This window comes from Bufo gargarizans, chromosome 8 (genome assembly GCF_014858855.1).
Source record: "Bufo gargarizans isolate SCDJY-AF-19 chromosome 8, ASM1485885v1, whole genome shotgun sequence".
NCBI lineage: Eukaryota > Metazoa > Chordata > Amphibia > Anura > Bufonidae > Bufo > Bufo gargarizans.
The window spans coordinates 101,985,506-102,008,936 of NC_058087.1; the positions used below are offsets into that span (position 1 = coordinate 101,985,506).

The following is a 23,431-nucleotide window of genomic DNA, read 5'->3' on the forward strand; positions in this document are numbered from 1 at the left end:
TGGTGTCCTGGCATGTTGTTTGAAATGCATTGGAGGTGCAAGAGAGTTCTATGGATTTAACTATAACATCCAATGACATTTTGACAGTTTTTTAAAGGTTGTGCTGAAGTTGTCACTAGGTGAGGTATATAGACTGTCTGTCTGTCTCAGCTCTTTCTGCTGCACTTTGTCTGTAGGACACCAGCAATTTTGCAGGGCGGAAGCCAAAATGTCCTAGGTGTGAGACGCACTCTATCTGCCATTTTTGGACTGTGCAGATAACCACCCCCCCCCCCCTTCTCCCAACTTTTTACCACTCCTCTGTACCTTTACTGCAGACTGCTAGCAGTTCATTTATAACTTCTGGTGGAAATAATAAAGGAATGGCACATCATAGTCATAAGAATAGAGGCTCTAGAATTATTACATGGGAATGCATATGGCTATTAAAACGGGCCTGTCAGGAGCGTTGACAGGTTCTCTTTAAGTAGACTAGTGCTTGCTATTTACTGCTTTATATAGTTGTTACATTTACATTCATGTTTAAAATAAGTATATGTCTTTGTCATTAAAAGGTTTGCAGAATTTGTCTTGGGATCCAGCCATATATCTTCTGAAGAGTTCACTACACATGAGCATCAGTATGGGCTTGGGAGCCTATTTCTAGAAGAACTTATTGTCCACCGCAAGGAAGTAGAAGATGATGAAAATGTCAATGCAGAGGACTTTGAAATTGAAAGGTATCCTCATTCTGAATAACATAACCTTGCCGGAGGAGGGAAAGTGTTCTCTGAATATCCCTGTTCTGCCTAACATTTCCTAAAATTATTAAAGAGGATACAATGGTTCAAAGATACCATTACTGGACTCAATTCACTCAATACCCATAGATGAGTGCCACCTAGGCCGAGGGCTTTAGTAATATTTAATTTGCTCTGCTATAGTTGTACTTCTTGTGTGAAGATATTGATATTTGATGGAGCATCTTGATTTCAGCTCTCCTGAATGATATCTAGACTGAACCTTTAAAGGGGTTATCCGAGTTAATAAAAAATAAATAAAACCCCTTAAAATCCATCAGGATATACATATAATTTGGTTAAGCTAGATTTAATCAAGTTAAAACCCATATTTACACCTTTTCATGGTTCTGTTATTGCTTTGTTTACATGCTGAGGGGGCGTATAACAACAAAGCCTGAGCTCTGCCTCGTGAATATTTTTGGGGGCGTGAACAACCTGGCCTTCCCCTCACCCTGCTCTGCACTTTGCAAAAATAAAAAAATAAAAAACCATTGCAAGAACGGATCCGTCTATCTGCTTGTCATGCGGATGAACGGATCCGTGTGGCAGTCTTTTTCAGAGTTTTCCCGGTTTGTGCATGCGCAGACCAGAAGGACGGATCCGTCCTTCAGTTGTTTTGCAATGCCGGATCCGGCAGGCAGTTCCGTCGTCTGAGCTGCCTGCCGGATCCACCGATCAGTGTGACAACTGACAGCATTTGTAGATGGATCCAGGTGCGGATCAGTCTAGAAATGCATTGCAATAACGGATCAGTTTATCCGCTTGTCATGCGGATGGACGGATCCCTCTGTCAGTCTTTTTCACAGTATTCCCAGTTTGTGCATGCGCAGACCGGAAGGATGGATCCGTCCTTCAGTTTTGCAACGCCGGATCCGCAAGGCAGCTCCGTCGTCGGAGCTGCGTGCCTGCTGGATCCGCCGATCAGTGTGACAACTAAGGCCACTTTCACGTTTGCGTTCGGGGCTCCGCTTGTGAGTTCCGTTTGAAGGCTCTCATAAGCGGCCCCGAACGCATCTGTCTAGCCCTAATGCATTCTGAGTGGATGCGGATCCGCTCAGAATGCATTAGTCTGGCACCGTTTGGGATCCGCTCCGCTCAGCAGGCGGACACCTGAATGCTGCTTGCAGCGTTCGGGTGTCTGCCTGGCCGTGCGGAGGCAAACTAATCCGTCCAGACTTACAATGGAAGTCAATGGGGGCGGATCCGTTTGAAGGTGACACAATATGGTGCAATTTTCAAACTGATCCGTCCCCCATTGACTTTCAATGTAAAGTCTGGACGGATCCGTTTGCGGCTACTTTCACACTTAGAATTTATTTTACAATATAATGCAGACGGAACGGATCCATCGTCTGCATTATATGAGCGGATCTGTCTCAGACGGATCCGCTCTGAACGCAAGTGTGAAAGTAGCCTAACAACATTTGTAGACGGATCCAGGTGCGGATCTGTCTAGAAATGCATTGCAATAATGGATCCGTTAAAGCGGCAGGGCAGATACGACAGGGTGAACAGCCTGTCGGATACGTCCTGCCGCTAGTGTGAAAATATCATTAGCATTATCTGTAACTAAGCAATATCTATATTATTCAAATATATATTCAATATGGATATTGCTTAGATAAATACATATATTGGTGGCAGATAGGGATTTTATATAGCTGAATAATGATGATGATGGTGGGCAATTATTTATTTATATTTCCCAGGGGGTGTTCAATGTGTACTAGTGGGGGAGGGGGGGGGGCAGGGCTGTAATAACGATCCCCAGATGCAGAGGGGAACGTTTACAAAATGCCACCTCTAGCCCCAGTGAATGCAGGAGGGAATAACATACCCTGCTGCCGGAGAAGAGATCACCTCGGCTCTGGTATGTACTGCACATGAGCGATCGCATACCAGAGCCGAGGCAGTGTGAGAAGAGCTGGAGGGGGGAGGGCACCAGAGGCTCTGACGTCTCATTTACAGAGCCTGACCACTCCCTAAAGCAGGGAGAAGGCTGTAAACGAGACGTCATCAGCAGAGCCGGCTTACCGACGTCGGGGGTCACATGACCCAGAACTGAACTGGCCAAATAGTGATAGGTTATGAAAGTGATTTTAATAAACTTTCACTGGACTACAATAAAAGCAATTAGAATAGATTTATTTAAGTCGGATAACCCCTTTAAGTGGAGCGTATGGACTGCTGGGGGCGCACGAAACAACCGATCAAAGACAGTGTTTTAATTTCAGCAATGTTCCATTTATTCGTAAGACAGTCTTACGAATAAATGGAACATTGCTGAAATTAAAACACTGTCTTTGATCGGTTCTTTCGTGCGCCCCCAGCGGTCCATACGCTCCACGTAAGGTTCAGCGTACTCCTCTTCATTTCCATTACCCTAGTGGCAGGGTGGCTCCTGCCCAAGGCGTTAGGACGAATCTTGGCTGTACCAACCATCTCTCATCTACACTCGATCTCCATTGCAGTTGCATCCAATTGATGCAACCGCAATAGGTGAGCAAACCATTTATTTTATTAGAAATTCGTTTTGTTGAATTTACTTACCCTATGAGCGCCTTTCTCTATCCTATTGGCCATTATTTGCTCATATCTAGACTGGCAGCTCACTTGTGAACAAAGATAAGTATGGGGGAGATTTATCAAACTGGTGTAAAGTAGAACTGGCTTAGTTGCACACAGCAACCAATCAGACTCCATCTTTCATTTTTCACAGCTCCTTTGAAAAATGAAAGATGGAATGATTGGTTGCTGTGTGCAACTAAGCCAGTTCTACTTTTCACCAGTTTGATAAAGTCCCCCCCTATGAGTTTAATATCTCTGCCTTCCCTTTTGTTCTCTAAAATTATATTTCTGTGATCACCTGTTAGATCTATTTTTATTAAATTTTTTAATTTTCTTATTTATATATTTCTAAACACTTTGGGGATTTATTGTGAGGCTGTAATCTTTGTAAGCCTGGTATGCTTTTCTGTTTTTTCAGTATTATGTTATCGGCTTTGTGCTGAACATTTGGACAATTTAGAAAAGAAAGACGGGACATAGAGTTGTGTATTCAGTTTGTAGTTACTGTGACCTATGAGGGGAATGTGACCAGAGATCTCTTCAGTAATATACATTTGTCTTAGGCCGAATGCACACAGCCGTTGTTCACGGCCGTGAGCGGTCCGCGGAACCGCGGCCTGGATTCCTGCTCAGTGCAGGAGCGCACGGCGTCATTGGTTGCTATGACGCCATGCGCTCCCTGCTGCTGCCGCAATACAGTAATACACTGGTATGATCTATACCAGTGTATTACTGTACTGTGGCGGCAGCAGGGAGCGCATGGCGTCATAGCAACCAATGACGCTGTGCGCTCCTGCACTGAGCAGGAATCCAGGCCGCGGCTCCACGGACTGCTCACGGCCTTAGGGCTCATTCAGACAAACCTCTCACCCTGGTGCCTTACCAAGTGTAGATTGAACAGCCCATGGACTGAGCACTCACACTTTAAAGGAGTAAAATATTGATGACCTATCCTCAGGATAGATTATCAATATCATGGCCTATGTACAGGTTAGTCGCATTCAAGTGAATCGGCCTGGGATGCAACGCCAAGCACACCCACTATACGATGCCCGGCAGTCCCTGGTAGCTGTACCCCTGCTGTATCTGCCGGCATCGCTGTAGCCGTCAGATTAACCCCTTCTATGCCGCAGTCCTTTCTGACTGCGACATAGAAGGGGTTTGTGTCGGATGAGGCAGCAAATTGAATCCCCTTGCTGCTTTGGCGGGGACTCTATGTGTCAGAAGGCAGCCCAATGCCGTGCAGAGGCTACCCAATGCCTTGCACGGCATCTGGACCTGCCTTCTACGGGTGCCTCCGGCTGGGTCTCCTAGGCAACCTGTTAGTGTACTACTCACTGTAGTACACGAGCAGGCAATGCATTACAATACGTATGCATTGCAGAGGGGATCAGACCCCAAAAGTGAACATCAGAAATAAAGTAAAGAAAAAAAGTTTAAAAAAAGTGTTTTTTAATAAAATTAATAAAGTAATACAATTTTTTAAAGTAAAAAAAAAACGCCCTTTCCCCTTATTTTATAATAAAAAAAACACACATATTAGCTATCGCCGCGTCTGTAATGACCGGCTCTATAAATATCACATGATCCACTCTGTCCGATAAACACCATAAAAAAAAGTTTTAAAAAAGCCATTTTTGTCACCTTACATCACAAAAAGTGCAACACCAAGCAATCAAAAAGGCGTATGCGTATGTCCCACAAAATGGTATCCATAAAACAGTCCCCTCACCCTGCAAAAAATGAGCCCCTACCTAAGACAATCGCCCCCCAAAAAATAAAAAAATATAGCTTTTTTTTGTTTCAAAACTGATATTATTGTGCTAAAGTGAAATACATAAAAAATATATACATATTGGGTATCGCCACGTCCGTAACAACAAGCTCTATAAAAATATCACATGACCTAACCCCTCAGGTGAACACCATAAAAAAGCAATTTTTGTCACCTTACATGACAAAAATTGCAACACAAAGCGATCAAAAGGCATATACCCCCCAAAATAGTACCAATTAAACAGTTACCTCATCCCACAAAAAATTAGACCTTACCTAAGATAATTGGTCAAAAAATAAAAAAGCTATGGCTCATAGACTATGGATACACTAAAATATCATTATTTAGGTTTCAAAAATGCTATTATTGTGTAAAACGTAAATAAGAAAAAGTAGACATATTAGGAATTGCCACGTCCATAATGGTCTTCTCTATAAAAATGTCACATGACCTAATCCCTCAAGTAAATGCTGTAAAAATAAATAAAAACTGTGCTAAAACAACCAATTTTTGGATCACCTTGACCCATAAAGTGTAATAATGAATGATCAAAAAATCATATGTACCCAAAAATGGTACCAATAAAAACGTCAACTCTTCCTGCAAAAAACGAGCCCCTACACAAGACAATTGTTCAGAAAATGGAGATACAAAAACCTAATTTTAGTAGACATATTTGATATAGAGCAATTAAAAATCATATGTACCCCAAAATGGTACCCATAAAACTGGCACCTTGTCCCGTAGTTTCCAAAATGTGGTCAATTTTTTAGTTTTTACTGTAAGGGTGCATCAGGGGGGTTTCAAATGGGACCACTAAATCTGTCTTCCAAAAACCATATGGCGCTCCTTTCCTACTGCGCCCTGGCCATACAGCAGTTTACGATCACATGTGGGGTGTTTCTGTAAACCGCAGAAACAGGGTAATAAATATTGAGTTTTGTCTGGCTGTTAACCCTTGTTTTGCTACTGGAAAAAAATGATTAAAATGTAAAATCTGCCAAACAAGTGAAAATCTTAAATTTCATCTCCATTTTCCATTAATTCTTGTGGAACAGCTAAAGGGTTAGCGAAGTTTGCAAAATCGGTTTTGAATACCTTTAGGGGTGTAGTTACTAAAATGGGGTCATTTTTGGGTGGTTTCTGTTACGTAAGCCTCACAAAGTCCCTGTCAGTCCAGGGACGGCACTGCCGCAGCCGGACACTTCCTCTGCCAGTCAGGGCAATGTCAGCTCTGGTAAGCAGGGGACCAGGAGAGCAGGGCAGGCCAGACAGGTGCTGGTAGTGGGAGACGCCATTATTAGGTGAACAGATAGGGAAATCTGTCACAAAGACCGTGATCACCGAACAGTGTGCTGTCTTCCTGGCGCTAGAGTTTGACACATCACGGATCGGGTTGACAGATTACTGGGGGGATGGGTTGGAGAAGATCCAGCGGTCATGGTCCGTATCGGAACCAATGACAAAGTTAGAGGTAGGTGGAGAGTCCTTAAAAATGATTTCAGGGATTTAGGTCAAAAGCTTAGGGCAAGGGCCTCAAAGGTAGTATTTTCCGAAATACTACCTGTACCACAGGCCACACAAGAAAGGCAGCATGAGATTAAGGAGATTAACAAGTGGCTCAAGAACTGGTGTAGGAAGGAGGGGTTTGGGTTCCTGGAGAACTGGGCCGACTTCTCTGTCAGCTACAGGCTCTATCATAGGGATGGGCTGCACCTCAATCGGGAAGGGGCAGCTGTGCTGGGGAGAAAGATGGCTAGACGGTTGGAGGAGTGTTTAAACTAGGAACTGGGGTGAGGAAAATTACATTATGGGAAGGGAAGATGGTGCAGATAGAGACCGGGGGCAAGGTAGTGGGGGAGGAATGGAAGGAGGGACTAGAACAGTTCAGAAGGAAAGGTGTAGGGTAAAAAATATACATAAACCTCTCAAATGTATATATACTAATGCCAGAAGCCTGACTAATAAAACTGGAGAACTGGAATTAGTGATGTGTGAGGAGGACTATGACATAGTGGGAATAACTGAGACATGGCTGGATGATAGCTATGACTGGGCAGTTAATGTACAGGGTTACAGTCTGTTTAGAAAGGATCGTCAAAACCTGAGAGGGGGAGGGGTCTGCCTTTATGTAAAGTCCTGTCTAAAGCCCACACTCTGAAGATATAAGTGAGGGACATGAACATGTGGAGTCACTGTGGGTAGAGATAGATGGAGCTAAAAACAATAATAAATTACTAATAGGAGTTTACTATAAACCACCTAATATACCAGAGTCCACAGAAAATCTACTACTAAATGAGATGGACAAGGCGGCAAATCATAATGAGGTGGTTATTATGGGGGACTTCAACTACCCAGATATAGACTGGGAAACTGAAACTTGTATATCTCATAAAAGAAACGGGTTCTTGGCAATAACCAAAGACAATTACCTCTCCCAACTGGTTCAGGACCCGACTAGAGGGACGGCCATATTGGACTTAGTATTAACCAATAGACCTGACAGAACAACAGACGTGCAGGTTGGGGGACACCTGGGAAATAGTGACCATAAAGTAATAACCTTCCAGAAGAAAAGGTTACAGCCAGCTCACCTCTAGCATCCTGTATGGCGGTGCACGGGGCGGACCCAAGCCAGTCCCAATGTAGATCCACATGAACAGAAAAGAAGCTCCAGCACCAGGCGTAGACGTTTCAACAGTCCCGATCTTTATTCACCAAAATATTCCAAATAGCAAACAGTGGCACTGGTTCCCACTCACTCCCAGTAGTAATAACCTTCCAATTATCATTCAAAAGAGCGTTTCTACAGGGAGGAACAAAAATACCAAACTTCAAAAAAGCTAAATTTAGCCAACTAAGAGAGACCATAGGCCTAACTAAATGGGATAAAGTCCTCACAAATAAAAATACAGCCACAAAATAGGATAGCTTAAAAAACATTCTAAAATCTAATTGTGAGAGGTACATACCGTATGGGAATAAAAGGTTAAGGAACAAAAAGAAACCAATGTGGATAAACAGAACTGTAAAGAAAGCAATAAATGACAAAAAGAAAGCATATTAAACACTAAAACAGGAGGATAGCACTGAAGCACTGAAAAACTAAGGAAAAAAATAGAACATGTAAAAAACAAATAAAAGCGGCCAAACTAGAGACCGAGAGATTAATTGCCAAAGAGAGTAAAACTAACCCTAAAATGTTCTTCAATTATATAAATGTTAAAAAGTATAAATCTGAAGGTGTCGGCCCGTTAAAGAGTAATGAGGGGGAAGTCGCAGAGAGCGACGAGGAGAAAGCAAAGCTGTTAAATATTTTTTTTTCTCCAATGTATTCACTGAGGAAAATAAATTGTCAGATGAAATGCTGAATGTTGAAATAAATTCCCCATTAAAAGTGTCCTATCTGACCCTGGAAGAAGTACAACAGCGAATTAATTAGTATTTGTCCCTATTCTCCAATATATTTATTAATGATCTTGTAGAAGGCTTGCATAGTAAAATATAAATTTTTGCAGATGACGCTAAACTGTGTAGTAATTAACACTGAAGAGGACAGTATACTACTACAGAGGGATCTGGATTGATTGCAGGCTTGGGCAGATAAGTGGCAGATGAGGTGTACAGTTCTGGACTGCTGTGAACAAGGCAGACATAGCAGAGCTGGAGAGGAAAAAAGACGACTGAGGGGAGATCTAATTACTATGTATAAATATATCAGGGGTCAGTACAGAGATCTAGACCATCATCTATTTATCCCCAGGACTGTGACTGACGAGGGGACATCCTCTGCGTCTAGAGGAAAGAAGGTTTGTACACAAACATAGAAGAGGATTCATTTTTTTTTTTTATTCGCTTTATTGAACACACAAAGCCAAAAATGATGACATTCTCAGTGCATTATCAATCATTAATTGTACATCCGTGATATCCAGAAAGTGTACAGATGACATGTGCATTGCAATGTTAATAAAAACAATAAACACCTGTGCTGTATCCGCATATTTGTGGCGTTTCGTCAAGCAAAAGGTCTGCTAAACAGGTACAAATAAGATTTCAGACATTGTATACCAAATACATTTGGACTAACTCCTTATGTCCTATTCCCCCCCCCCCTTCACAACAGAATCACCGCTGTTCAGCATGGCCTACTGGCCTACTCTTATGGCCTCAGTCAGCCTATGGGCTGAATGAGCTGTTCTCGGAGATGCGCACCATACCCCCCCCCCCACACACACCTTTTGAAATTTAGGCATGCAACCCCTATTTTTTAAAGACTATGTTCTCATAGGGGATAATAGAATTAACTAGCTGTTTCCACTGTGCTAAGGTGGGTGATTTGTCGCCCATCCACCGCATGGCAATCTCCTTCCGTGCCAGGCACAATACTTCCCTCAGGAGAAGAGGATTCTTTAAGGTAAGAGCAGTGAGACTATGGAACTCTCTGCCTGAGGAGGTGGTGATGGTGAGTACAATAAAGGAATTAAAGGGGGTCCTGGATGTATTTCTGGAGTGTAATTATATTACAGGCTATAGCTACTAGAGAGGGATCGTTGGAGTCGGGAAGGAATTTTTTATTCCCCTAAAGTGAAGAAAATTGGCTTCTACCTCTCAGTTTTTTTTGCCTTCCTCTGGATCAACTTGCAGGATGACAGGCCGAACTGGATGGACAAATGTCTTTTTTCGGCCTTATGTACTATGTTACTATGACTTCAGACCTGAACTGGTCCTTAAAAAGTGGGTTTTGCAAATTTTCCCAAAAATTTCAAGATTTGCTTCTAAACTTCTAAGCCTTCTAACGTCCCCAAAAAATAAAATGTTATTTTCAAAATGATCCAAACATGAAGTAGACATATGGGAAATGTAAAGTAATAACCATTATATGAGGTATCACTATTATAAAAGTAAAGAAATAGAAATTAGAAAATTTGGGAATTTTTCTAAACTTGGTGTAAATTTTGGATTTTTCCACAAATAAAGGTGAAATATATTGAGTCAAATTTGACTGTCGTGAAGTACAACGTGTCACGAGAAAATTATCTCAGAATGGCTTGGATAATTAAGTGTTCCAAAGCTATTACCACAAAAAATGGCCTGTGCTGAAGATTGAAAACTGGCCCGGGGTAGGGGAAAAAAAAGCTTATGTGAAACATACTCACAAACTGCAGTAGTTTACTTTGTGCTTTTCTGTGCATCTATGAAAGTTTCAAGAGCAATTGACAAACAGATTAAATGCATATTCTCTATTGGCTCAATGGTTACCATTGCCGCCTTGCAGAACTGGGGTCCAAGGTTTGACCAAGGACAACATCTACACAGAGTTTATATGTTCTTCCTGTGTTTTGTATGGATTTCCTGTGGATATACTAGTTTTCTCCCACATTCAAAATATAGAGGATATAGATTGTGAGTAGAGTTGAGCGAAGCGAGCTTCGGATGCTTAATCCTTGGAACCAAAGCAGAGTTCGGTTTCAAGTTTTAAAGTGGTTTTCCACATTAAAAACAAATTACCGAAGTTATTCAACAAAGTCATGTGCAACTTTGTGAATAACTTAATTCGGTTTATCGGAGACAAATCTCCGTACAGTATTTTGAAGTTTTAAACGAAGCGACTTCGGATTAAGCATCTGAAGCTCTCTTCGCTTAATACTAATTGTGGGCTCCTAAAATGTAGAGGGGGAGGCAAGTGCTCCGGGCACAGAAGGTTGTTTGCTCACCCAGGCAGTTGATTTACATGATGAAGCAGAGAGCCGTCCGCCGCCTGCTTCAGAGTTCAGCTGAGCTGCAGTGCTCCCCAGCAGGCCACACATCTCGATGCTGGGCTGTGTGGGAGGAGTGTGCAGGCCTAGGAATCGACGTCCTCCTACAGAGCTAAGCAGCTTGATGTGTGTGTGTGACCACTTTGTACTGCAGCTGCTGGTGAATGCCAGATGTGTGCGATCTTCAAGGAAATAGCTCAGTATTTTGTTACTTTAATAATGGAGCTGGAGGCGGCATTACTAAGGAGCCACAATGAGGGCATGATTATTGTGAAGGGCAACAATGTGGGCATAAATATTTTGAGGGACCACAGTGTGGGCATCACTACTGTGAGGGTCACAGTGTGGGCACTACTACTGTGAAAATTAATTAGGTTCACATATTGGGGGTCATTTACAAAGACCAGCTTTTTGTGCCGATCTTTGTTCCCCCTCTGCACTGCCATTAGCCTAAGGAGTCCGTGTGCCTGGAGTAAAAAATTCTCGAGCCCCTGACTGGAGTAGTTTTTACTCCTCTTTTACACCTGCTTTCAGGCATAAAAAATTGTAAAAGTGATGGGGCTGGAGTCCTGGCCCTTATCAAGAACTCGCCAGTCGTAAATGGTTGCAAAAAGGGGGCTTGTGACTATCTTTAGTCCTAAAACATGCATGAAAATATTTGGAAGGATGTTATTAAAAGTTAAGTTTTAAGCTATTCACCCATAACCCTAAGTTGATTGGGTGAGTATAGTTATGCATTGGATGGGGGGAGAGGTATAGCTTAGTATAATTAAAATATATATATCATTTATATTATTATTATTTTTATTTTATTTTTTGCTATGGTGCGTTACTTTGCTGATATTATCCATCTTTCTGATCTAATAGAATCCTTGTCCTGGGTGCAAGACAACCTAGCTGCACCTAACTACTGGGAACAGTGAGCAATGATAATGTCTGTAAAGCTCTGCAGGGTATGTTGCCACTATATAAGAAAGTAAAATATATAACTATAACAAACTGTTTTTCCAATTTACTCAAGACAAAAAAAGGCATTTATAACTATGTTTAAATAAATCACTACCATCTCGGTCCAATCATTTTTGTGTAGTCATACCATTCGCACCAATCCATGGCCAGTTACTTACTTTGTTCCCTAATACAGTCCCTGGCCATGGATAAGTATGTATTATAGCCATGTGTGTGTTGTCATACAAGATAGAGGTACACAGGGCTTCTATGGTAGCTGCAGATGTACAGGAGGTTTCTTACCATGAAGTGTTGCTGTTAGGTGAGAATGTCTTGTACATGCAGCAAATAATTGAGTCTATACAGCAGTGAACAGAAGGTGTGGGGCTCTGTACTAAGCCTACTTTCACACTCGCGTTTAGTGCGGATCCGTTCATACAACCGCTTGCATCCATTCAGAACGGATCTGTTTTATCCGTATTATCTTTTAACATAGCCAAAACGCATCCGTCTTGAACAGTATTGAAAGTCAATGGGGGGCGGATCCATTTTCTATTGTCAGTGAAAACAGATCCGTCCCCATTGACTTACATTGTGTGTCAGAACGGATGCGTTTGGCTCAGTTTCGTCCAGCAAGCAGCGTTTTGGTGTCCGCCTGCAATGCGGAATGGAGGTGCAATGGAGCCAAACTTAGCCAAACTGATGCATTCTGAGCGGATCCTTATCCATTCAGAATGCATTCAGGGTAAACTGATTCATTTTGGGCCGCTTGTGAGATCCCTAAACAGATCTCACAAATGGAAACCAAAACGCCAGTGTGAAAGTAGCCTAAGCTGTACAGGCTGTATGTACGTAAGCCTTAAAGGGAACCTGTCGCATGCATCTTACCCCACAGACCAACACTGTAATACCAATCAATGTAAAGCATTGTGTACATCCACTCCAAATTGTAGCCAAGAGTTATTTACCTCGAGAATCTATCTCAAAACTTTTCCTGCTCTGTAAATGACTTGAAAAGAGTACAGTGTGGTGTCCTGCGTTCTCTGGTGAATCAGACATAATTATTCACTGATGCTTCATTAACAGCTCGATTCACCCTCCTGTGTGAAACAAAATCCTGCCACTGCACAATAGTCATTGACTTGCACAGGCATATTGCTCTAACAGCCAGAGAGGATGCACCTGCAGAACTGTCTTCTTTCAAGGCAGCGTTACTAAAGTGACTAAATGGTGCCTAGATACTTCAACTATTATACATAATCGTGCATACACTGTACAACGATGAGGCTGTAAAGAAAGGCACCAGAGAGTATGCTAAGCGTGCATCCATGGAATACTAATTATAATCTTTATATAGCGCCATCATATTCTGTAGCGCTTTAAAATTCTGTTAATGTACAAAGCAAAAGACATCACAAAATTAACAGTGTAATAAACAACTAAAACACTAGGAGTGAGGGCCTTGCTCACAAGCGTTTACAATCTATGAGGGATTTGTGATGAGTTGGATTACGTAGGGTGCTGCTGATGGTGATTAGGAGGCTGGGTTATGATATGCAACCTATTTTTGTTTTAATGAAGTCATTTACATATTTGGTGGGAAAGAAAAGTGGATTAAACAGTTACAATAATGGTTAGCAAAGTAAAAAGCATTGTGTCGGGTATTTATTTCATATAAGATATGAAATCATAAAAATGATGATTTCATATTTTTTATGAAATATGGAAAATGAAAAATTTAATCGGCGGACATATAAACGCCAGTTCTTTTATTGATGAGATCTAAAGTTAATTTGTGCAGCTAATGAAACAGGGTGCAATTAATTATACAAAATATAAGCAGAAAAAATGGCATAAAAATGAATACAAAGATAATATCAAAATTGACCATAAGATGGTGCTCCACCGTTTACAGGCTGACTTAAGTACAATATAATACTACTTTTTCCTTTTATCAAATTATTACCGATTAATATACTGGTAAGCAAAATATTATAATGCAACAACAACAAAAAAACAATAGCAATGAATCTGTGGAAAATCCCTTATGCTCAATCAGAGAATATGGCAGTAAGAGACACCTTATAAATACGCCCGTTGACCTAACTACGGATAATAAAATCCGATCAGAGATTCCACTCTGATAGCAATATTACAGAAATTCTAATGATGTGCACGTTCATTAAAATTTCCCATAAAATTATTGTTTTAACACTATTGACCCACTAATAATGGGGTCTCAACTATATGCCAATTGGAGCGATTTATAATTACTGCAAGTAAAATAGATTATACATTACCCCTTGCTTTGGGATAAAGAGCTTTTAGAAGGGACCCAGCTTTTCAAGATTCAGATCTATCCCGTCCTGTGGTACGTTCCTGACGTGTGAAGTGATGCTGATGAATGAATTCCCAAGTGTTCTCCCTGAAGAAGTTCCAAGTGATGTTTGGCTCAAGTCCTCTTTGTCTCAAGTGATTTTTCAAGTGATCTCCCCTTTCTCTCCCAAAAACTGGATTAGATAGCCTCATCCTTATCTATGCCCATCCCCTCTTGGATTAGGGATTTCCAATTAGATAAGGTGGGTGTTACGTATGGTAATCATGGGGATGATATCATTTGATTGGCATTCCTTCTGCCCATCTACCACTTGATGGCACTGTTGTATCATATAGCAATTTTAAGAAATTTTAGGAATTAACACATATATATGGTTTTATTACACCACTTAAACTTTCACCTTGTCCACCCTAAATCAATTAGGAGGGATTCTTTCTGACACTTTAGAATCACTTTCCCAGACATCATGGATCCATTTTGACAGTTAACAGACCATCTTATTTATGGTCAGATAAGAGAACCATAAACTTTTAGCTTTTGTCCTGGTCTGTATACACCTCATTGTCACAGCTATTGAGTAATCATGTTTGAAATAACATCAGCTCCTCTGAATAGACCCTTTTTAAGAGAAAAAAAACCCCAACTTACTATATCCCCTCAGTGAGATACAATACAAAAAGATACATTAATAATGTTTGGTTATAATACATCAATATTGCATAGTATATATGAATCATTAACAAGTTCAAACGCTAAATAAATGCACACAGGAATATATATATATATATATATATATATATATATATATATATATATATATATACACACGAAAAGATACCCATTCCACACCAGATGTGTTTTATGGACGTCTCTTATCAGATCATGGTTTAGCCATGAAACACCCATTGTTCCTCAGACTGATATGTTTAGAGAAACCAGTGTTTTTAAGCAATAACCTCTCTTGACCCCGGTAGTTGAGACAGTTTATGTGAGACCCATTACATTCTCTTAAGATACCACATCTGTTGGCAATAACTTTTAAAACAATATACATTGTATGCCAGTGACCATCATGATCTTCTCTGGCTTATTCCAACAGAGAGTTTGGCCTCTTAAAGGTAATGTGAATCTCCATTTTGGTTCTAATATTGTTAGACCTTAATGTGCAGATATAAATATGCCCGACAATTGTGGGTTACATGTGAAAGTTAGTATGGAAGGATGGTAATGTTGATGGGGTTGAATGCTCATTAAATGTTCCCTTCAACACCCTTTTTCCTCTTGTATGTGCCTTCTTTAAAGAAGTTTGTGCCAATTCAACATAATTACCATATCCACAGTCAATGTTTAGAGATAACTTGTTTGAAGAAATATCTCGTTCTAAGTCCCTATAGGCTATGTACACCTTTGGGGGCTTTTTTTATTGCATTTTACTCATTCTGAGGTAAAAATCTTTTTTTTTTTTTTTTTTTTTTTTTTTAAATTGGTCTTTATTAAAAATATGGAGTCTTTTTCTCTGTACAGAGCTGAGATGCTCTATTAGCAGGATCTGAACTTTCTCTTTGACAGGCTCCTTATCTCTGACCTTATAAACACTCATGAATGCTCAATCCTTATCTTACTGATAAGAATGTGGCTTAAATAAGCGTTTATGACCTCTTGGTAATTTAGAGATAAGGGTGATTTGATTAGATGACCAGCAAAAATTGAATGTGAAAGTAGGATTCACACAGCAAGAAAAACTGTTAATCTTTTGTGACAGAACGGCTTAATATTTTAAAAAGACCAACTGCAAAAAAATATTTTGCCCAAAATGAGTAAAATGTAATGTTAAAAAAATGCCCCAAAGGTGTACATAGCTTTTCCATGGGTAAGTGAGTTTCAACAATATATAAAAAAAGCAAGTCATTGCTGTCTGGGGACATGGTGTGGATTATATTTTAGACTTCCCAAGCCCTCCTGCTGCTTTATCTGCTAATTCCTCTGTTTTAAAGCAGCATTCTGCTTTCCTCTCCGAGCTGGTGGGTGTATCCACATGTAGGCAGTCTGCCAGTACTATACTGGTCTAGAATTCCCTTCACAAATTTGTGACCAGCCTGCGGAGAGCAGAGAGACTCCCAAGGACACATGGTTTATAAATGAGGTACATTATGTTCCTCCTGTGCCTTTCAAAGTTATGATCATCACAAGTAATCATCCCTCTTTTATGTCTAAATGTCAGATTGGTTAATTTCTTCTCTCAGGTGCCTGAGATGATTAGGACTCGGAAGCCTTCCAGCCCTGTACTCTGGATGAGGAGTCGTCTCTGCACCTAAGCAGACTCCCACCGAGGTTTAGTTGTAATTTAGTTTCCCAAGTAAATGGTAGGGCTCCAAAATTATTTGGTGGCTTACAATCCAGTGTAAAATTTCAGCGTTACTTCAACTCATGCTGATTGGATAAATATATACTCTACTGAATAGTTTTATATCTTTCACATTGAATGTGTGGTTGCCCTAGCCATCTTTTAAAGGGGTTGTCTGGGCTTTTACTATTGATGACCTATCGTCACAATAGGTCATCAATATCAGATCGGTGGGGGTCTGGCACCCTCCAACCAGCTGTATGAGGAGATGGCGTGCAATCTACGACACAGACCATAGACCCATAGCAGCGGACAGGAAGAGATAAGGGAGACATAAACGTCTGTTAGATGTGGATCCCACTCCTACCTATAGAATAGCGCCTTATTGTGGATCCCTAGGAATGGAGAGGAGGCTGTGCATGTCTACTGCTATAGGACATCCGAAAACAACTGAGCACACCATTTCCGGAAGTCTCACAGCAGTGCATAGGGAGAGCCGTGCATGCACGGCCGTTTCTCTATTCTTGGTGGAGTGCAACAAGGCCACATTCTTGACACATGATATGAAAATTATGGTACCTTTGCTACCTTTTTTCTGTGCCAGGATCTAGGTGTATTAGATATGTGACATTCTCATTTGTGACTTTAAGAAGTTGCATTTAATAAATGTGTTTAACACCTTCCAGACACACTTACCATATTTCTTGCATCGTACGGCGACGGACTGGAAATTTAAAGTGGCCCTGTTTTGTAGTTGGGTCCAAATTTATGCAAGGCAGGACCAACACAAGTAGGCTGGGTCAGCAATACCATATTGCTGCTCATTATGCCACCCCAGCAGAGCAAAATATCACAGTCCATCACAAAATACTGCACCACCCCCTCCCCCCCCCCCCCCCCAACCCAGGAGCACAAAATACATCCCCAAAAACTTCCACTGGCCAGCTGTGAGGAAGGGCTCGGGTGGCCTGTAAGGTCTATGGCCAATCCGCCCCAGGCACCATAAGACATACCTTTTCTCCCAAAAGTGGGGGAAAATGGCAGTGTGTCTTAAGTGAATGCTTCTATTATGGAAGCACCCACTAGTACACAGTAAGACTGGGCATTGGTGAATACAGTGTTCCTTGTGCTGGCTGTACTCGCTAATCCCTGGTATTCTTCTGCCGGTGCCACGCATTGTACTGAGCCTTGACATCCCACAGTGTAAGCACGCATTGTGACCTGGCACTGTGCAGCGAGGTGCCGGCAGAGGACCATGGAGCGGCGAGATGCGGAAGACCACGCTGGATCTGCAAGTGGCGGCACTATCCGGAACAGGAGAGGTAACTTTATTTATTTATTTTAGGTCTCGTCTGAGGTCTGATGAGGAATCGTGGTCTGATAAGAAATGGGGATCTGCGGGCTGATGAGAATTATTATTATTTTTTTTTCTTGTCTCCTCTTCGAAAACCTAGGTGCATCTTATGGTGCTGGAAATGCCATGGGTATCACTTTTTTAAATCTAACATGTCACTATATATATATCCACGGACATCTTCACCAAACCAACCGATTGCAATACGCTATTGCGATATGAAAGCTGCCATCCTAGATCCTGTACTGATTCCCTACCACGCAGCCAACTACTGCGTGTGAGGAGAATCGTACAGGACCCAATAAACTTACCTGTCAGATATGGACAAATGATCAACAAGTTTAGAAAGAGAGGGTATCCACAAAGAAATTTAGCGGGACACCTAAGGAGAATACAGGACCCGCAGAATGAGGAGATAAAACAACCGAAACCTAAACAGGTCCCTTTTGTAACAACCTTTTCAGAACAGAGTAAGGATATAGCCAATATACTGAAAAAGCACTGGTCTATCCTGCGGAGTAATTTCCCTAAGATTGAAACACTAACTAGACCTCCCCTCTTGTCATACAGACGGCCCACCAATTTGAGAGATAGGCTGGTCAGGGCGGATGTCCCGGTTAAAAAGAAAGTGCAAACATTCTTGGGTACGAAAAGGACAGGATGCTTTCCGTGCCTTACTTGTGTAAACTGCACGTATATTATTAAGGGTAATGTGTTTACACATCCGGAAACTGGAGTACAATATGACATCCGTCACTATCTGACGTGTGATAGTACGTTTGTTATTTACGTGTTGAAATGTCCATGTGGTCTCCTCTATGTGGGGGAGACCACATGTGACATGAAAACGCGATTGAACAACCACCGGTTTTCAATCAGACGTAAAAAACATTTCGTTGAGTTTGGTCATACTGAAAAAGATCTTAAATGTATGATAATAGATCAGGTCCAAAGGGGTAGACGAGGTGGCGACCGCACAGTGACCCTAAAACAACGGGAACTGCGGTGGATACATCGTCTACAGTCACTTAAACCTAAGGGTCTAAATGTGGACTTCAAGTGGAATATTATGTAGAATGTTGGTTTACTTCACCCCCATGGGGTTTTACTTTCCTATGTACTGATTTGGTTATGTGATCACCTTTGGTGTCTAATTTATCTATTTCTTTACATATTTAGAACTTTTGGGATCCGAAAAGGATTCAACTATTCATCAAGCTATCTTCACCGTGGAGGAGAATGGTGGCAATCGTCTTGGCGTTTTAGGTTTGGAAAAAGAGAATGGGGTTGGAGCCGTGGCTGTATACTGAAAGAATAAAACTATAATGGACATAAAACTGTGAATGGAGGAAACTGAGATCAGAGGAGATGTATAGGGAGTGAAAACAGGATGTGGGGATGCAGTGTGTGGACAACACACTGTAGACCCATGCACTCTGTTGGTATATGGGGGGACCACTGGAGTGGTATATCCTCGTAGACCGCACCCCCTTTCTCCATTTAATCAATATATGTCATATCCTTTTTAGGATTATAACCCTCCGATATTCACTTATCTGGATTCCTGATACAAGTATTTATACAAACAATCATGTGGACAGCATTTAAAAACCCGTTCATTCTCCACCTGTATAATCCCTTCCTGATATAGGATTATAGGTCATATTGCCGTGCTCAAACTGATCCTGGAGATGGCGATACGTTGAGGGTAAGCGCTTCCTGGTTGTCAGGCAACGATCCATGTGACAAAGTCATGTGATCGGGAGGCCGAACTGGAGGAGGCTGCTCTCCGGATCGTCACGCTCCGGGGGAGGTGCCTGGTTGCCTGCGTGCGCATCGAGACTGACGTCACCTGCAGGCGCGGTCTCTGTTTGTTTACGCAGGTCTCCTGGATACCGGACATGCGCGATGGGACCTCAGGGACGCCAAGACGGCTCCCACCATGAAACTCCACGCTGTAAGTCAGTACTTGTTTGTTTGAAAACATGCGGCCATTGATCGCATGATTAGCACTGTCAGGTGGTCATTATAATGTAAGCACTAATGCACTTTATGAAACTGATATTGTTTCTCGAAAATTTATGATATTCACTATGTATGTGATCATGGCACATTTCTATGGCACTTGTTATGGAATGCACGTATGAATATGAAAACCTTTTTATATATATATGCACGCTTTTTATATTATTGAATATGTTATTGCCAATCATCTTGTTAACTTGACCCTCTAAGCATTGTGGGTATAAATGTAGTACCAATGTTATGCTTGAGAAAGACTGCAATGAGCAGTTGAAACGTTGCACAGGGGAAATAAAGCGTGTCACTGTTTCATTTTATCCTGGAGTGCTGCCTCTTCTTTGAGATAGATAGTTTTATATATATATATATATATATATATATATATATATTGTGGGGATGTGCTCGTGGTATGCTACGGTAGCGGCGGCAGTATTGAGGCAATCATAGACAGTCTTTGTGATACACTGTGACTTTATTCACACCAACGGCATAACAGGCAATGTGCAGACCACACAGGTGCATATCCACATAGTGCATAAAACAAAAGTCCTTCCATAGAAAATAAACAGCAGGTTTGAGTCACCTTGTTTTGGACAGACCACAGCAGTTCTGCAGGCTTCTAGGCTATCTGCCTTTGTCTCCCTCAGGCCAGAGCCCCTTCGGCTCGTAGCACCACAGGTCCCAGGGCTATCCTTCAATGTGTGCTGCGCCCAGACTCTCCTTCACCAGCACTCACTCTGTCTGTGGAAATCTCCAGCCCAGCAAGACACACCCCACCCCCATCATCAGCAGGCTGGGTTCTTAAAGGCCCAGCTCCACCAAAAACCTGGGCTGGCCGTGGGGAACAGTAAGAACCGGCCCGGACACGCTGCGCCAGCAGCATTCGCCGCTGTAACCGCAATGATCCGGTTCTTACTCCACCGAGGCCAGGACCTCTGGTGGCACGTATCGTCCGTCCATTATTATTCCGGGGACTCTCCTACAATATATATATATATATATATATATATATATATATATACAGTACAGACCAAAAGTTTGGACACACCTTCTTATTCAAAGAGTTTTCTTTATTTTCATGACTATGAAAATTGTAGATTCACACTGAATGCATCAAAACTATGAATTAACACATGTGGAATTATATACATGACAAAAAAGTGTGAAACAACTGAAAATATGTTATATTCTAGGTTCTTCAAAGTAGCCACCTTTTTGCTTTGATTACTGCTTTGCACACTCTTGGCATTCTCTTGATGAGCTTCAAGAGGTAGTCACCTGAAATGGTTTTCACTTCACAGGTGTGCCCTGTCAGGTTTAATAAGTGGAATTTCTTGCCTTATAAATGGGGTTGGGACCATCAGTTGCGTTGTGGAGAAGTCAGGTGGATACACAGCTGATAGTCCTACTGAATAGACTGTTAGCTGCTTTTTTCTTGCCATAATACAAATTCTAAGTAAAGAAAAACAAGTGGCCATCATTACATTAAGAAATGAAGGTCAGTCAGTCCGAAAAATTGGAAAAACTTTGAAAGTGTGCCCAAGTGCAGTCACAAAAACCATCAAGCGCTACAAAGAAACTGGCTCACATGCAGACCGCCCTAGGAAAGGAAGCCCAAGAGTCACCTCTGCTGCGGAGAATAAGTTCATCCGAGTCACCAGCCTCAGAAATCGCAGGTTAACAGCAGCTCAGATTAGAGACCAGGTCAATGCCACACAAAGTTCTAGCGGCAGACACATCTCTAGAACAACTGTTAAGAGGAGACTGTGTGAATCAGGCCTTCATGGTAAATATCTGCTAGGAAATCCACTGCTAAGGACAGGTAACAAGCAAAAGAGACTTGTTTGGGCTGAAGAACACAAGGAATGGACATTAGACCAGTGAAAATCTGTGCTTTGGTCTGATGAGTCCAAATTTGAGATCTTTTGGTTCCAACCACCGTGTCTTTGTGCGACGCAGAAAAGGTGAACGGATGGACTCTACATCCCTGGTTCCCACCGTGAAGCATGGAGGAGGAGTTGTGATGGTGTGGGGGTGCTTTGCTGGTGACACTGTTGGGAATTTATTCAAAATTGAAGGCATACTGAACCAGCATGGCTACCACAGCATCTTGCAGCAGCATGCTATTCCATCCGGTTTGCATTTAATTGGACCATCATTTATTTTTCAACAGGACAATGACCCCAAACACACCTCTAGGCTGTGTAAGGGCTATTTGACCATGAAGGAGAGTGATGGGGTGCTGCGCCAGATGACCTGGCCTCCACAGTCACCGGACCTGAACCCAATCGAGATGGTTTGGGTTGAGCTGGACCGCAGAGTGAAGGCAAAAGGGCCAACAAGAGCTAAGCATCTCTGGGAACTCCTTCAAGACCGTTGGAAGACCATTTCAGGTGACTACCTCTTGAAGCTCATCAAGAGAATGCCAAGAGTGTGCAAAGCAGTAATCAAAGCAAAAGGTGGCTACTTTAAAGAACCTAGAATATGACATATTTTCAGTTGTTTCACACTTTTTTATTATGTATATAATTCCACATGTGTTAATTCATAGTTTTCATGCCTTCAGTGTGAATCTACAATTTTCATAGTCATGAAAATAAAGAAAACTCTTTGAATGAGGAGGTGTGTCCAAACTTTTGGTCTGCACTGTATATAGCAATAACTTTGTAACTGGAGGGGGGGGGTGGATTACATTATAGAAGGGGAAGATAGTGCAGATAGAGGTAATAGAACTGGCAGAGGTATGGAAGGAGGGACTAGAAAATAAGGAAAGGTGTAGGGTAAAAAATATACATAAACCTCTCAATTGTATGTATACTAATGCCAGAAGCCTGACTAGTAAAACTGGGAAACTGGAATTAGTGATGTTTGAGGAGGACTATGAGATAGTGGGAATAACTGAGACATGACTGGGCGGTTAACGTACAGGGTTACAGTCTATTTGCAAAGGATCATCAAAACCGGGGAAGGGGTTTGCTTTTATGTTTAGTCCTGTCTAAAGCCCATGCTTCGGGAAGATATAAGTGAGGGAAATTAACATGTGGCGTCACTGTGGGTAGAAATACATGGAGCCAAAAACAATCAAATTCTAATATGAGTTTATTATAAGCCACCTATTATACCAGAGTCCACAGAAAATCTACTTCTAAATGAGAAAGATGAGGAGGCAAATAATGAGGTAGTTATTATGGGGGACTTCAACTACCCAGATATAGACTGGGAAACCTGTACATCTCCTAAAGGAAACAGGTTCCTGGCAATAACCAAAGACAATTACCTTTCCCAACTGGTTCAGGACCCGACTAGAGGGACGGCCATACTGAACTTAGTACTAACCAATAGACCCGACAGAACAACAGATGTGCAGATTGAGGGACACCTGGGAAATAGTGACCATAAAATAATAACCTTCCAATTGTCATTCAAAAGAGTGTTTCTTCAGGGAGGAACAAAAATACTAAACTTCAAAAAAGCTAAATTTAGTCCTAATAAAAAATAAAAATACAGCCACAAAATAGGATATTTTTAATCCCTTA

The 23,431-nt window shown here is 41.6% G+C and overlaps 1 protein-coding gene across 3 annotated transcripts in view; it reads left to right on the top strand.

Moving 5' to 3' along the window:
• The window catches only part of NEMP2 (nuclear envelope integral membrane protein 2), a 116,098-nt gene extending 95,912 nt beyond the window's left edge, over positions 1–20,186 (top strand). For 2 of the 3 annotated variants that reach the window (XM_044304901.1, XM_044304902.1), the window contains exons 9-10: positions 555–719; positions 19,053–20,186. In XM_044304901.1, the coding sequence (XP_044160836.1) occupies positions 555–719; positions 19,053–19,191 (304 nt within the window). In that variant the 3' untranslated portion in view covers positions 19,192–20,186. Of the gene's footprint in view, positions 1–554; positions 720–11,756; positions 11,843–19,052 lie in introns of all 3 variants that reach the window. The other variant, XM_044304903.1, reaches the window with a different exon arrangement.
• The last annotated feature ends 3,245 nt before the right edge of the window (positions 20,187–23,431 follow it).